The 15972-nt window shown below is 46.5% G+C and overlaps 2 protein-coding genes across 6 annotated transcripts in view; both read left to right on the top strand.

Moving 5' to 3' along the window:
- The window catches only part of LAPTM4B (lysosomal protein transmembrane 4 beta), a 79635-nt gene extending 76847 nt beyond the window's left edge, over positions 1-2788 (top strand). The window contains 1 exon segment of the mRNA XM_040494078.1: positions 1607-2788. Coding sequence (XP_040350012.1) covers positions 1607-1684 — 78 coding nt within the window. The 3' untranslated portion in view covers positions 1685-2788.
- A 12925-nt stretch (positions 2789-15713) lies between these two features.
- The window catches only part of MATN2 (matrilin 2), a 130540-nt gene continuing 130281 nt past the window's right edge, over positions 15714-15972 (top strand). For all 5 annotated transcript variants that reach the window (XM_040494072.1, XM_040494074.1, XM_040494073.1 and 2 more), the window contains exon 1: positions 15714-15821. The gene's annotated coding sequence lies outside the window, so the exon portion shown is untranslated. The remainder of the gene's footprint in view (positions 15822-15972) is intronic.

The following is a 15972-nucleotide window of genomic DNA, read 5'->3' on the forward strand; positions in this document are numbered from 1 at the left end:
GACAGGGCTCCGGTCATGCTCTGACCCTTGTCCGTCTTTCCTTCCGGTCCCAGAAGGTACTCTACGTTCAGGTTTCCTCCCTTTGCCGGTGCTCTTACCTGTCTGCCTGCAGCACCTCCTCTTTGCTCTGGGCCTGATGCCACGTATCCTCCCGAGAGGCCTAAAGGAGTTTTCCGTGTGCGTTCTTTAACATCCTGTTCACACCGATGCACTGATCGTGCCTGATTTTACCTGTTTCACCTCCAGTCCTCTGTTAATGACTCTTTATGAAATTTTCTCTGTTCAAATGACTGGGTGGTTTCCAGTCTCCTAATTGGCCTCTAGCCAGTGTAGATGTCCTCTGCCTAGAATGCTCGGCTGCACTTCTCCCTCTGATGTACCATACAGACTCTCCCAGGGCCAGCCCAGGGGATGCCTCCATCATTTATTCTACAAACATCTGAGTTCCTACTAGCGAATAGGGACTGGGGCCATCTCTGGGGCTAAGTGAGACAGGGCTGCACCTCAAGAGGAGCTCCCAGACCGGAAGAAGAGAAAAATCAGCAATCAGGTGTGTTAAGAGAGGGAAGAGTGTGCCTGTGTGTGGTATTGGGGGAATGGGGTGTGACAAAAACTTAAAAAGAAAATTTTAATGTCCCTATGGAAGCTAAAGGGATAAATAAATGAAAAGGCAGGAAATTGACTTTTACATTTATTTACTACTTTCAGTTTAAGTGATGTCCATAATTTTGTTTTGTTCTGTTCCATTTGTGAATGAATATTCTTCCTCTTTCCACAAAGCACTTGAGGTGGGTAAGGTTTTCGTTCATCTCATCTCTCAATTCCTAAGGGCACAGACTGTCTTTTATTTGAATTATCTTGTACCCACAATGCCTGTCATTCAGTAGGTGCATAATAAATGTTAGTTGATTGAATCAAGGCTAATTATATTGAGTTGCTGTTCCCTGGTTGGTTTTTTACTCCCCAAATCAGTCAGTGTTTTCTTATGTTGACAGCTCATGAACAATTAGAAGTGCTTGATTTTGTACCTGAAATGTGAACAGAAAGGTTGTCCATCAACATGAGTGTTTATTCTTATTTATTTCTCTTCACCCATTGACAGATAATATCGACCGTCTCAGGGGTGCATCAAGCAGTGTTAGGTATTTTATAGACCTCAGGTATCCACCTATTATGGCTGCAGAAATGTAGGTTAAGTAACTTAGGCTGTGCCGGTAAACTGTGGCTGATCTCAACCATGAGTGTGGCTCCTGTGGTCAGTTAGGTGCCTGCCCCAATTGTGTGCACACGTGGAACTCACCCAGAAGCCTTTCGTGCTCTGGAGAGCCACAGTCGCCTGCTTCCTAGTCCTAGCGACACAGTCCTGTGTCCCTCCAGGCACATGTGAACAGGGTGAGGAGATCCTACAGAAGGGCCAAAAGTCTCTTCCCGTTTTCTTCCTTAAGAAAAAGTCTCTCATCGAAGGGTAGCCACTTGCTGGCAAGTTGATCTTTGGTACCGGCTATGGTAAACGTTTAATTGCATGAAAGTTCCTTTAAAGTTAAAGCTCAGGGGAATGTATGTGCACCTTTACACACTAACCCTCGTCTTCTCTGTTTCTTCTCAGGTGCTGTTACCCCCTTACGACGATGCCACTGTGAATGGCGCGTCCAAGGAGCCACCACCCCCTTATGTGTCTGCCTAAGCCTGAAAGTGGGGCAGAGCTGAGCGCAGCGGCTTGATTTTCAGACGTCAGAGCAATAGTTCTTTCATTTCACTTCTGGGTTGAGTTCTCTGAGCTTATTTGTTGCTGAAACGCTACAGTTTTAAAATTTAGATGTTCAGTTGAATCCCTCTTTAGTTTTAAAGATATGCTTCAGCTAGAGCACTGTGATAGACTCACTGTAGAATTCTTTGTGTTGTAGGGGTGGGGCGCAGCGGGCTTACCTAGTCTTCCCTGGTTTTCCCTAGACATTGAAACTTCCCAGCAGTGTGGATGAACCTGGAGTCAGAGAAGTCTGTACCTGCTGGGCCCCAGAGTCGGGGGGAATTAGTCATCCTTTATCTCTGTCTTCCCTCTGTCTCTTTTCAAAGTGTAAAATAAAATCGAAATTAGACGATGCTTTTCTTAAGCCATTCCAGTGTTTGAACAAACCCTTCTGGAACAGGAATGTCAACTGTGTAATCATTGCTCTAATTAGATAAATAGGAGTCCATATCTATATAAATAAAACAAGAATTTCCTTAAGATTATTTTTGACTTAAAGTCAGTGACAGTTTGTATCTGCTGTTCAAGGATTTTGTCCATGGGCTAAATTGACACCCTTCAGCAATCCCAGCCAGTGACGGCAGCCGCTCTCCGATGGCTGTTCTTGCACACCCTGTGTCGGGGGTCGTGGAGTGGCATGTCCCATCTGTGTTACAGAGGTGGAACTGATTTGTTTAGTTTCGCATGGTATCTGGTGCTTCCTTCCTCCTGGCTTCCCATCCCTACCCAGGACCCTTCTCGTTAAGTATTTGCCTAATAGTATGAAACAAGACTTTCTTCTTCTCTCCCTGCAAGGAACATCCTACTGTTTTGAGATTCTGAGTATGCCTTGTCATCTTTGAAACATAAGACGGTCTTCAGAAAAATGAGGAAGTGTGCTTTTCTTGTGGAATGCTCGTATCTCGACTATCTGAATTTCAAGGGACTTTTATACATTTCATATGTTCAGAAGTCACAGTTCTCCTGTTTGTTCATTGTTGAGTGTGCTGTAAATGAAGGCTTTGCAATTAAAGTGACATTTGCCCACATCTGAGAAAATAACCTTTTGACTCTGTGGTCATCGTACCTAGGGACCCTTCCCACCCACATGTGGCCATGCCGACACACGTAGTTTGGCCTGAGGAGGCAGCTTTACAGCTTTTTTCACACATATGTATTTTTTAATATTTCAGTGCTGATAAAATCAGAGCATCTTAGGCCAAGAGAAATGGAGCCAAACTGACCCGAGCTTCGAACGTTCCTAAACCCCACCTCTGCGGAGCTCCGCGTGCTCGGCTGTTTTGCGTATGGTGGTTTAGGTCCATGGTGTACTTTTAATAAGCAGTTCAGATTTTACTCCATGCCAAGGGAGATTAAATGAGAGAGGTGGGAGGGGAGATTTTTATCCCTGAGAATCAGCCTCGGTGATTTCTCTTGGTATATCTCGTGAGTGCTCTTTATAAACTCACCCTGAGAAATGCTGTTCCTGGAAGCTTTGTGCCCAGAAGACTCACACTAAGTTAATCATATTAAGAGGTGTTAGGAATGGAAAAAGGCCTCTTGGCAGTTTCACTGACCCTCGAAGGCACGTGGCATGTCACGGTGGTTTGCGTGTTCCTCCCTGTGATTTTCCAGCTCTTTGTCTAATGGTGGTGGTATGAAAAATGGCACACATGGGCAGGCAGAGAGAAGTGCTGATTTTGAGAGTCTGTGTAGGAGCCTCAGAGCGGATCTCGTTCACATGACCCTCAGTCCACACCATAGAGTATCTTCGCTCTGAGCATCCACGATGGGGCTGGCCATGCGGCCTTTGCTGCCTCACAGCATCACCCAGGCTACACGAAAGCTGCCTCCATAGTTACCTCTGCAGGGTAAGGAATCATCCTCCCAATTCCGCTGTGGGGAGGTTGTGATGTTTGGACCCACAGAGGGGCGCCTGGGTGGCTCAGTCAGTTAAGCATTTGACTCAGGAGTTTTGGCTCAGGTCATGATCTCACGGTTCGTGAGACTGAACCCTGCTTCGGGCTGTGCACTGACAGCTTGGAGCCTGTTTGGGATTCTCCGTCTCCGTCTCTCTGCCCCTACCCTGCACTCTCTCTCTCTCAAAATAAACTTTGAAAAATAAAAATAAAATGACTCTAAAGAGCAGATTCCGTGACCCAGCAATTCACTGTCTTTATCTTATCGCCAATCTCGTTAAATACCTTTCTTAAATGTATTTTAAGTCCAACTTTCGGGGTCCCTGGGTGGGTCAGTCGGTTGAGCATCTGACTTTGGCTCAGGTCATGATCTCGTGGTTCATAAGTTTGGGCCCTGCGTCGGGCTAGGATTCTGTCTCCCTCTCTCTGCCCCTTGCTTTCTCACTCTCAAAAATGAACATTTAAAAAAATAAAAAAAAAGGTCCAGCGTTAATATCTGCCCCCTTTCTCCTCTGTTTTGCTGTCTGCAGTCATTACCTCCGTGGTTCCCATGCCTGTACGCCTCTTAGTCACTAAACTGATGAGAGCGCCTCCGTCTTTTTCATCTCGACCACCCTCCCCGGATCTTTATTCCCAGGTCTTGAATGTTCAGCTCAGCACCAGGTGTGCAAATGGGCCCACCAAGAGGCAGCCCATGTAGAGAGTTTTGAGTCAGTTTTCTGGCCCAGAGGGAACGGGGTGCTTAACACCTTTCAGCTTAGATGTGATCTGTCCGCCCTACAAACTGAGCTTTCGTTGAACAAGCTGGTCAGATTTCCAGAATGCCCAGCCATATGGAAGAGTTTTAAGACCCAACAGACTTGCCCACCCCTTCCTGTCCCTTCTTCCAAACAAACATCATACGCAGCATCTCCTCCCCAAATCTGGTGTCCTTGTCCCTGCCCTCCACCCTGTCTTATTGTCTCCTGAGAAACTTTACCCCTCCCATCCTTTTTCCCCACCCATTTTTTCTTTTTTAATTACTCGTCTTTCTGGCCCTCAATATTTTTAGTTTGCTCACCCAAACCACACCTCATTTCATTTGTCTTTCCTCTCCACTCTCAGTTTGTTAATCAGCAATACTTCTTAGTAATGATCTCAATAGACCATCTTTATGGACTGTAACCATTAAAGTTGTTGTCCCCGTAGAGGGATGTGTCGTTTTTGAAATATTCATCATTCAAGGGGAAAAAAAAATCCTGTGCAAACTGAGCTTTTGTGATAAAGGAAAACTAATGAGACTGTGAAAACATTTCCCTTTTTGAAAAAAAAAAAAAAAGCTGTGAGTTTTTGCAGCCTGTCTGGAAACGGACTTAAATATCATTAAATAATACGGCTGCTGGTCATGTAGACAGTCTCTAATGTTCTGGAGGGGAGAGAGCAGTGTCTTTGCCAAGGTATCGAAAAAAAGAGTCATGCAGAAACACTGCCAGCATAAAGTACAAGCTAGGCCACTGTAGCACTCCCCACCTTCACATCTAACATGCACCAAACAGTGTGCCTGTAGCTGTGTAAAATGGGTTTTTTGGCAGCTCAGACACATGTACTAAAAGGGAAGGAAAAAGGAGGCATTGCGAGGATGTCTCCACACCCATGGAATTCACTTAAAAGTGTCTGCTCACTGGCCAAGTTTTCTGCCAAATGACTCTGGACTATGGAAGCCAGCCAGACCTGTGACCTGCCCAGAAGCCCACGCATGCCTTTTGCTGACTGGAGTACCCAGACATCAGAAGAGAGAAGCTGTCGTTGGCCAACCCAGAAACAATTACATCAAGGCAAGAGCCTTAGCACTATCCACCCATCAATGTGATCCCAATTAGCAGGAACAGCTGCTGCTTCAGGATGAGGAGTTGGACTCAAAACGGCATAATGGACTCCAGTTTGGTTTGTTTTATCCCGTCTAAAACTTACACATGCTTTTTAAAAAGTCATTTATGGTACACACACGGTTTTTGTGTATTAAGTAAGCTTATTATGGGAACCTCTTTAACTCAGCAAATGCAAGCGTAACATCTATTCCTTGCTGTGTGCCAGGACGTCCAAGGGCATTGCTGCAACAGAGCAAAGAGAGCTTGGAAGAGAACTGTGTGAGCCCGGGGAGATTGGGCGTGATTAGCCAGCATTGAAGGTTTGAGCCACATTTCTCTCAGGAAAGGTTCAGATTGAATGGGTCTTCATCTTGTCTGCTACTCAATGCTCCCACCTCCGATGCTGTGAAGTCTCAACTCCCACTCCGCCTGCGCAGACCTGGAGAAGTCCTAAGTTCCCAGATTCTGGGATCCTAGATTTGGGACATCCAGCCTAAAGAGCTGCTCCCCTGTGTGGTGTCCACCTGAAGAAGACAAGGGAACAATGGCTCTGCCCTCTGGGCCACCAGCAACAGTACAAAGGACCCTGTGTCCTGTGTGGCGGAGATGCCCCTCTGACCCGGTGTGGTGGCCTTTGTGTGATGTCACTTTTCACCCGATACTCATTTTGGCTAAAGGAATGTGTTTGTAATGATGCTTTGTCATTAATATACTTTCACAGGATGTTCCTTTAGTTCTTTTTAACTTCAGGCTTTTTAAAATTACGTAGATCTTCTGGGGGCGCCTGGGTGGCTCAGTGGGTTAAAAGTGATGGGCTCTTGATGTCGGCTCAGGTCATGACCTCGCTGTCATGAGATTGAGCCCCATGTCAGGCTCTGAGCGCTGAGTGCACAGCCTGCTTGGGATTCTCTCTCTCCCTCTCTTTCTGCCCCTCCCCTGCTAACACGCATGCACTCATGCTCTCTCAAAGTAAATAAACATTTTTAAAAATGACACTTTTCTACATAGAGCTCCCTTCCATAAATAGTAAAAGCGGCTCTAACCCTGCTTTTATCAATGCTCAGTCTTCTCTATCTTGATGACTTATTTCATATTCACTGTGCCCCAAGTGGAAAACTGGCCTCTATTTCCTCAGATCTGCGCCTGTTGACTCGTGTGTCAGCTAGTGGCCTCCCCATTCCAGTCTTCCTTCCCTCCTTGAGATGTAGGTCCTCTGCTTTGTCCCTCTCACTCTGTTTCCTCATATCCGATCAGTCTCCAGCCCTGTGGCTTCTATCTTTTGATCAGGTGGAATGACATTTACCATTTACCGAGCCTTTCCTATGTGCCAGCCAATCTGCTAAGCGCTTTACGTATCCTAACTCTTCATCTCTTGTACGGATGTGGAAATGAGACTTTTCTTTTAAAGGAAAAGGACTGGGGCACTGGGTGGCTCAGTCGGTTAAGCATCCGACTTCGGCTCAGGTCGTGATCTCGCAGTTCGTGGGTTCGAGCTCCACGTCGAGCTCTGCTGACAGCTCAGAGCCTGGAGCCTGCTTCGGATTCTGTGTCTTCCTGTCTTTATTTCTGCCCTTCCCCCTGCTCATGCTCTGTTTTTCTCTGTCTCTCAAAAATAAATGTTACAAAATAAAGGAAAACTGATCCCAGGTTAGTGTTAGCGACAGAGACAGGATTTAAGTGCCAGTTGAGTCCATGTATGTGGGTGCTGTGTCCCTTTGAGACCTCTAGAAGCTCAGAATTCTGTAATACCTTTCACTTACAACGGTTGATTTCCACAAACTGAAATGAATACGTCCCAAGAAGGAAAGCACATCATGCAAAGCCATGTGAACGCTGTAAGCTTGGGTGGATCTTTTAACCTTGAGGTTTGCATTACACAAGGAAAGCTGTCAATTTCCTATTTAGTTAGGCTGGAAGATGTTCTGCAAATATCAGCTTTTAATTCTTATTTTAAAGAATGTATTCAGGCAGGAAGAAAGATCGAATGCGGTGGGCCTTTCAGAGTGGATAATTGTCTTAAGTGAGCAATTGCTTTCGAGGAAATTAGGCACCATTTTAAACTGCACGGATTTATCCTTGTTGAGGAAAATATGCGTATTAAGATTTCAGGCATCGTAACTCAGACTAGTATGCAAATAAGTAAAACAGTGGTGTAATTGGTTTGAACTATCTTGGAGGAATAGTTGGAGGCCTTGAGGCCTTGAGGATGTCTCCTTGAGGCCTTGAGACTCACCTTCCTTCCCTGCCCCTGCCCCAGGAAGCTTGTGTCCTATCGAAGGAGATCGAAGAGAGCAGTCCTTTCCCTTGGGGCTGTAGGCTTTCTTCCGCCCTGTGAAGTTAATGCACTCTATCACCTGCATCCCTGAGAGCCTCCTTCCTTAGACATCTCTATAGTGAATCCAGGTATGATTTGGGCACCGGGGAACATTGTAAACTTGTGGGTTTTTAAAAAAGTAATGTAAGTAATGTAAGGGAAAAAAAGAAGCCAAAAATTCAGTAATTTGGATTCAATAATTTGGATCTCACCTTGCAAATCACTTCCTTTTGGAAGCCTTTATGACCCACTGGTCTGGAAGGTATTATTCCGTAGCATATCCAGTGACCCAGTCAAGGCACATCTTACACTCCATGGTTCCTGGCGCTTTTCTTGTCTGTAATCCTCCAGTATATAAGAAGCTCATAGAGAGTTTGTGTCTGTCCTCCTTAGTGTTCTGTCTTCACTGCCTGGCACTTGTCTGGCAGATAGAAGGAACAAGTAGCTGTTAGAACAAGAATAAGATAAGCATACCAGAGAGGTGAAAAACACCTGTAATCCCACCCATGGCGATTGTGGCAAATTCTGAAGAACAACTCAGTGGGGCTGAAGCATCACACAGATCAATTCTCACAGAGGAGCCCATTGGGAAAAAATCATTCCTATCGACTGTGCAAGGAGAGAGACAGTCACTCCTCCAGAAAACCCTACCAACGTGCCAGCTGCTGTAATGTGTAATTTTGGGGGGTGGGCATCCTGACTTCTAGAAAAAAAGTTGTAAAGGTGATAGGTAAAAAAACAGCAACACAGTAATAAAAGGATTGATTTCTGAAGAAAGATTAAAGAGCAGCTAAGATGAGAGGCTAGCTAATCCTCTGCTTCAATTTGAAATCCAAAGAAAAATGGCATTCTTAGCTCGTACTATTCTTGTGATCAAGTTCCTTTTATGTGAGCTTAATTCACTAGGGCTGTGAATGAAAAGTGAAATTACTAGATGTGTCTCCCCCTCGGAACTTTCTTGTCCCTTCCCAGTAGATCAGTGTACTGTTAAAGCACTCAGTGACCAAATCTGAGGCCCCACAGAATTTTGACGCCTTGGGTATAGGGGGCAGAATTCTGAACAGCCACCGTGACCCCAAAGGGCAGTTGTGCTCGCCCACTTCTGGGGCACTTTAGATTTAAAAAGGCCCCGGAAAGACTGTGATGAAGCATGTTTGCCTTTCATCCTTTACAAGAATATCACAAGACTCTGATAGTAAAGCCGCGTGAATTTCCCCGTGGCAGGGACCACAGACACTAGTACAGAAGTCCCACCAGCAGGAGTCCTACAGTGTAGAACAATAACCAGAGAATAATCAGAAAAGGTATGGGAACGCACAGGCAAGGACGGTGAAGAGGGGCAAGAAGCCGTTCCTGCCTACGTGTGAGAGAACTGGTTCCAGAAAAAGCGTTCAAAACAGAGTGCAGAGGAGGAAACGGAGCAGTCTGGTTCACAAAGAGACCAACATGTTTGCATGAGGACTCAGAATTTAAATGTATCCTCTGGGTGGCTCAGTTGGTTGAGCACCTGACTCAGGGTTTCGGCTCAGGTCATGATCTCTCGGTTTGTGGGTTCAAGCCCCGCTGTTTGTGGGGCCTGCTTGGGATTCTCCCTCTCTTGCTCTCTCTCTGCCCTGCCCCAGCTCATTCTCCCTCTCTCTTAAAAACAAAAACACAAAAACTCTTTAAAATGTGCCCTCTTCCCATAAACCAAAACTTTATTAATAATGTAATTCACATGCCATACAATTCACCAATCTAACGTCTGCAACTTGGGGTGCCTGGGTATCTCGGTTGCGCTTCTGACTTCAGCTCAGGTCATGATCTCATGGTTTGGGGTTCGAGCCCTCTGTTGGGCTCACTGCTGTCAGCCTATCAGCACACAGCCCACTTGGGATCCTCTGGCCCCCTCTCTCTGCACCTCCCCTGCTTATAAATAAAAAAAACATTAAAAAATGTTTTAAATAAAGTCTGCAATATAATGGTGGTTAATATTATTCAGAGGTGTACAACCTTCTCCACAATCAATTTTAAAACATTTTCATTGCCCCGAAAAGAAACTCCACCCCCAGAAAAGGTCACTCTCTGTCTCCATCCCCAACCTCCCCAGCTCAAGGCAACCACTAACTATGAACATTCGTGTGTAAGATTTTGTGTGGTAGAAGTTCAGTGATTGTATTCTTCTGCTGTATGACTTTGGTTTGGTACTTTCTTATATTTTCTCTTTGCTGAAGTTCTCACTGTGTTCATCCAGCCTTCTCCCAGGCTTGGTGAGCATGTTTATGACCATTACTTTGAACTCTTTGAATCAGGTAAATTACTTATTTCTGTTTCGTTAAGGTTTCTTCCTGAAGTTGTATCTTGTTCTTATTACGTTTGGAACACATTCCTGTTTCCTCATTGTGCTTGACTCTTGTGTTCGTTTTTGTGTATTAGATGAACCGGCCACCTCTCTATCTTGAAGGAGTGGTCTTGTGTAGATGAAACTTATTGTTGAAACTTGCCCTCGTTTTTGGTGGTCTCTTGAACCTTTGTGATTGTCTAAGCAGCCTGATTTGTTCTGATGGGTCCCAGTTGGTGAGCAAATGCCAAGACCTGTGTGTTTCCGAGGGAGGGACCTCCGTCAGCACCTAGTTTCAGGTTGATTGGGAGCTGGTCCCTCAGGCAGCAGCTTTTAAGGTATGCAAATATATACAGACTTACAAGACCACAACTGTAAATCCTACTGGCCTCCAGACCAGGTGATCTGGAGGCGCCCTCTTGGTGACATTGCAAAAACTGGGGTTCCAGACAAGTGTATAAGCTGTTTGCTGGATGGTACTACCAAGCCGTAGTGAGGCCAAGGGAGAGTGCATATATGGCATCCCCCAAGCCCACATTGCTTGAGAGCACTTCCATAGCCTCTGGATGTGTAGTAAACCTGAAGCCTGTCCCTTGGAGCAGTTCCAGGGCAAGTAAATAGGCCTTTTTCACAGGAAGAATGGGGTGTGTTTCAGTCTGCTGTCTGTGCAGTGCCCTGGGAGCGGTCGCCTGCCAGGAACCATCTCTCCCATTGTTTCATGGCAGGGCCATGGGAACGGGGTGGGTGCAGGGGCGGGTGCTGGCCCGCAGGTTTTGGTCCAACCACTGGCCAGTCTTTTTTATTGCAGTCATTCTAGTGGGTGCGAAGTGATGTCTTGTGGCTTTGGTTTGCATTTCTCTAATGGCAGACTATGTTGAGCATCTCCTCACTTGCATATTGACCATTTGAATATCTTCTTTGCAGAAATGTTTATTCAGAAACTTTGATCATTTATTAACTGGGCTGCATTTTTATTATTAATTGTAAGAATTCTTTACATATTCTAGGTACAAATCTCTTATCAGTCGATGATTTGTGAAAGGTTTTCTCCATTCAGTGGGTTGTCTTTTCTTGATGGTGTCCGTTGAAGCACAAAAGCTTTTGATTTCTATGAATTCCAATTTATCTATGTTTCCTGTGTCATTCGTGCTTTTGGAGTCCTGTGGTCAGTGATTACAACTCACTGAAAGTTCAGATGATGTTAGCAGTTTTTAGTAATAAAATCTTTTTAAGTTAAGGCATGTACATTTTTTAGACATAGTGCTTTGCACACTTAATAGACTCTGGTATAGTGTGAACGTAATTTTTTACATGCACTGGGAAACCAAAACATTCACTTGACTCACTTTATTGTGATACTTGCTTTATTGGGGTGATCTGGAATCAAACCCACATATTTCTGATGTATGCCTGTCATTGATTTTCAGAAATGGTTCTGACCTACTGTTCTGCCCCCAAGCGTAGGCTGGAGCTGAAGGTGAAACAGTGCTGGTCAGTGCTGTTTCATTCGGCCTGGCCAGGGACGCTGAGCGGTCTTAGACATTTTGCTCTAAAATGTCTAAAATTAAAGACATTTTCAACTCTTTAAAACTTTGGTTATTGCATCCTCTTCTGAACTTCTTTTTGTTCACATGTAGTACAACATGCAGCCAGTAATGTTCTGGAGCTTTCTGTGCTTGGGAATTGCTTTGTCAGTTCTCATTTTAAATGCATCGAGACATTTCCCGTTGCTTCTTTTCAGAGACTGCTCTCCCAACAAAATTGTTCTCTGTACTGCATTGCCTCTTATTTTTCTCCATCATATGATTTATTGTGGCTCTAGGCAGTGTGTCTGTTGCCTTATTCTTTCCACTGGACTGTCTGTAGTGTTTCCCCTCCTGTTGAACCCCAGTTCTAACCGTGCCCCAGTTATTTTCTTCAGCAAGAGAGAACATGGAAAAGTCCTGATTTCTGATATTTTTGTTGTATTTGTCACTCTTGAGTCGCCATTTTTGAGCCCTGCCAGCATCCTGGAGGGTTTTGTAGGATAGATACACACAGCCATTGCTCAAGTATCTTGTAATCTGATTCAACACCGGGCGGCCAGTGTAGACATAGACTTATTCATGGCATTGACAGAAGGTAGGTAGTTGAGTGTCACAGGGATGAGGCTGTTGGCTTCTAACAGCAGACCACTTTGTGCCAATTCCTAGGTTTAGGCATGAAAGAGGCAGCAGTCTGTGTTGCTGAGTGATGCTTTCACGCCTAGGGGTCCATCCTCCACTCAAAAGGGGAGACTAGTCTCCAGTGTTTTAGCCTTGCCAATATCCAAGAAAACAAGTCGGATTTCAACTCACTCTTGCCTAGCCATTAAAACTCCTCACTCCATGCTATAATCTCATTTTTGATAGGTAGCCTCATCAACCCGATTTCACAGACATTACAAGGCTCTGGTTAAAGCCATAGAAGCCCAGTCCCTTCCCCTGCATGGCATAGGGCAATATCAGGAAACAAGCAGAATTCCAGGTTCAAGTTCAAGATCACATGAAAACATTTGAGTCCTCTTTGAAATGTGTGTTGTTTTCTTAAATAAAATTTTGACTTGCTATAGTTTTTTTTTTTTTTTTCCTTTTCAGTGTCATCTTATTTTTCCAAGGTGGGATAGTATGTCTTTTTAGAAATCATTTCACCTGGGACAACAGTACCTTCAGCCAGCCTGTCCTCAAGGAGGATCCTCTGGACATGGAACTGGTTGTCCGTGTTGACGGGGCATCCAGAAGGAAGCACTGCCCTGGGCTGGAGTTCAAACCCAGCCCCTGCCTCGCAATGCTCTCCTTTTAACCCCCCATCCCAACCAATTGGCAGCTGGCCCAAAGAGGCAATGTCTCCTCTCCCAGATGAGACATCCTGCCCTTCTCCTTGATGAGAGAATGGGGAGCTCCAACAGTTTACATGGGACTCAAACGTCATCAACCACCTTGAGAGACACAGTGTAAGTGAGGTAACACTGCAGTTTTACATTTCTCCTCACCCATTCGGTACAAGATTAATTTTAGGCTATGGGTCTGTGAACCAACCTGTCTGCTCTTTGGTTTCTGGTCCCCTCCCATTTAATAGTCCCATTTCAGTCTGCCCTCTAGGAAGCAAAACAAAACGAAACAGTAAGTTTTAATGTTTACAAGGAACAAATGAATTCATATGTCAAAAGTCTATATGTGAGGTTAGTCATGATCGTGAGGTCTGGGTCAAACAACGCCCTTCCCCACCTCAATCCTTACTCCACAATAGACCACATGTGCAGAGAGAAGTGATTTGAACCTGATATAGCTTCCAGGTATAAGGAGTTTAAAGTTATCCATACAACTAACTCTTTAAAAAAATTTTTTTTAACATGTATTCGTTTTTAAGAGGCAGAAAGAAACAGAGCATGAGTGGGGGAAGTGCAGAGAGAGGAAGACAGAATTTGAAGCAGGCTCCAGGCTCTGAGCTGCCAGTACAGAGCCCAACGCGGGGTACGAACCCACAGACCACCAAAGTCAGACTCTTAACCAACTGAGCCACCCAGGCGCCCCGATTCCCACTGGCTCTTGAACTTTCAGATACTATATGCCCTCATTCTGTCCACTTGTACGACTGCCGTGTGAGAACTGAAAATCTTAACCTCACACTTCTGAATAAGATTCTCTGTACACTAAGCTGGTAGCAAGGCCTCTGTCAGAAAAGGCAAATTTGGGCTTTCCCCCAAAGCCTCTATTGTTATCAACTTGCATTCACCTCCAAGGTAGCTGGGAAATAAAGGCATTGTTTTTTTTCTGACTTGATATTTCAGGATGTTGAGCTCGCTTTTGCTTCATTTTTTCTGGCAGACCTGAAGATCATTCCACAAGGTAGAACAACTCATTGGCCTGTTTGACTTGGCCCCAGGAGTGCTTCATACAGAGATTTCCTATGTGGAAGAATTCTGATAGAACTCCCTGGAGAAAACACCCATTTGAGTTGGCATATACCAGAGTCCCTGGAATCAGTTACTTAGTTATAATCCCTTAAAATTTGGAGGGATTTTGGAATTGCTGTTGTTTTCTTGGTAAATTACTGGATCATACTGGTGTCTTGGAATAAGGCAACACATTTTAAATGCAATTTTCCATAAACTGCAACTCAACTTCCCCAGCTCCTAGGGGATTTTCACTGGCCCAGACTCAGGAAGAATTTTCTTCTGTGGGATCCAAGACTTAAGAGACCAAACATTTCCTGAAGACTTTCCTCTCTTTCTGACCTCTACCTACCTCCTCCCAAAGACATACAAAGAAACGATTTCTTATCTGTGCAGGCATCCAGGAGTGCCCAGTGGGCCTAAGGTGCAGGATAGGGATTCTTTCTCTGCATTATGGCACCACGGAGTTGCCTGATAGCTTGAATATGTTAACCCCTTGCTTTATGACTGGAATTTTTACTTCCCACTCCTGGAGCTTTTTGAAGGAATTGATTTTGTACATGGTGTTCATTAATATTCTGGAAACCAACTCTATCATAAAATAGGAGTGATGGTTTAGGAGTAAAGGCAGCCAAGATCACTTAAATTATCAGACTCTGGCACCTCCAAAGGTTTTGAAACTCATTAGTTCTGCTGCCTCTGCTCCACAGCTTGTTAAAACCTGACCTGGGTGTGTTGGGTTAGTGGTTTGGGGATAGAATTTTGGATCCATTATTAGGAGATGTGCTGGTGGGCACTTCCACTCACCCCTGCTGGTGGGCATGTAGCCTGTGGAGTGGCATACCAGGCCCTTTCCCTGCCACTGACCAATCCAGAACCTCCAAAGTTCTGCAGGGACCTGGAAGGTCATGTTCTCCCACTTCACAAAGTTGCAAACGTCTTCGCCCATAATTGCAAAAGTCTTGTTTGAACTAGACTCTCTCTGCTCCTCCAGGGTAGGATCTTTGTTCCTCTCTGTCCTGGCGTCCTTACTGCCTTCTCCACCCCCCGGGCCTGGTTTGGCCCCTGGCCAGTGGACGCTCTGTTAATATGAACTGGCACTGGTGGGGTGTTCCGGGCACTGCCAAGACAGGTCCTGGCACTTGTCACCAATTATCCCAATTCTCACCATCTTTTCTTCATCGCCGTCATCGGTGGACGCCTCTTGGAGATCATGACCCCAAGTTCAGGATACGGTCCCCTTGCCATGCCTGCCTTCCCTCGGGAGATGCTCTCCCCCAACCCCACCCCGCCAAGCCCCTTCAAAGGGTGCGGTCCAGACCCCTGGAGTCCGAATCCCATCTGGGCTTGCGGAGGCACCGAGCGGAGCCGGGTGGCAGCGAGCAGGGCGTCCGGCCAGGGTGCCCAGCGCCGGGGCTGCCTGCAGGGTGGGGCCGCGCTCGCGGCCGCTCCCTGTCCGCGCCTTCCCCATCCCCAAAGACGACACCCCTCCTTCCGCCCGGCCCGCTCCCCACCCTCGCCGCGGCGCCGCCTCCCGCCGCCCTCCCGCGCTGGCCCCGAGCCTCGCAGGCAGCCAGCGAGCGAGGGGAGCGCTCTGGAATGGGACTTGGAGCAAGCGGCGAAGGAGGAGACAGCGGCCGCGGCTCCGGCTTCTTCCGCGGCTCCCACGAGCGACCCCCGAGGAGAACCGCGCCTCTCCGAGCGGCGAGGGGGCCGACGCCGAAGACCCGGGGGGCTGCGCCCGTCTCGCTGCCCAGGCGTCCGAGGCGGCAGCGGCTGCAGGTGAGCGGGGCGCGCTTTCCCCGGGGCTCTGCACGACCCCGCCGCCCCGAGGCGCAGACACGCCGACCGCAGACCGCCGAGCCGCAGAGCTCGGGCGCACGCGGGTGCTTCCCCCAGGCCTGCGCGCCCGCCTCGCCCCGGGCCCCTGCGG

The sequence above is a fragment of the Herpailurus yagouaroundi genome, unplaced genomic scaffold (assembly GCF_014898765.1).
Source record: "Herpailurus yagouaroundi ecotype Mexico unplaced genomic scaffold, PumYag 186, whole genome shotgun sequence".
Taxonomy (NCBI): Eukaryota; Metazoa; Chordata; class Mammalia; order Carnivora; family Felidae; genus Herpailurus; species Herpailurus yagouaroundi.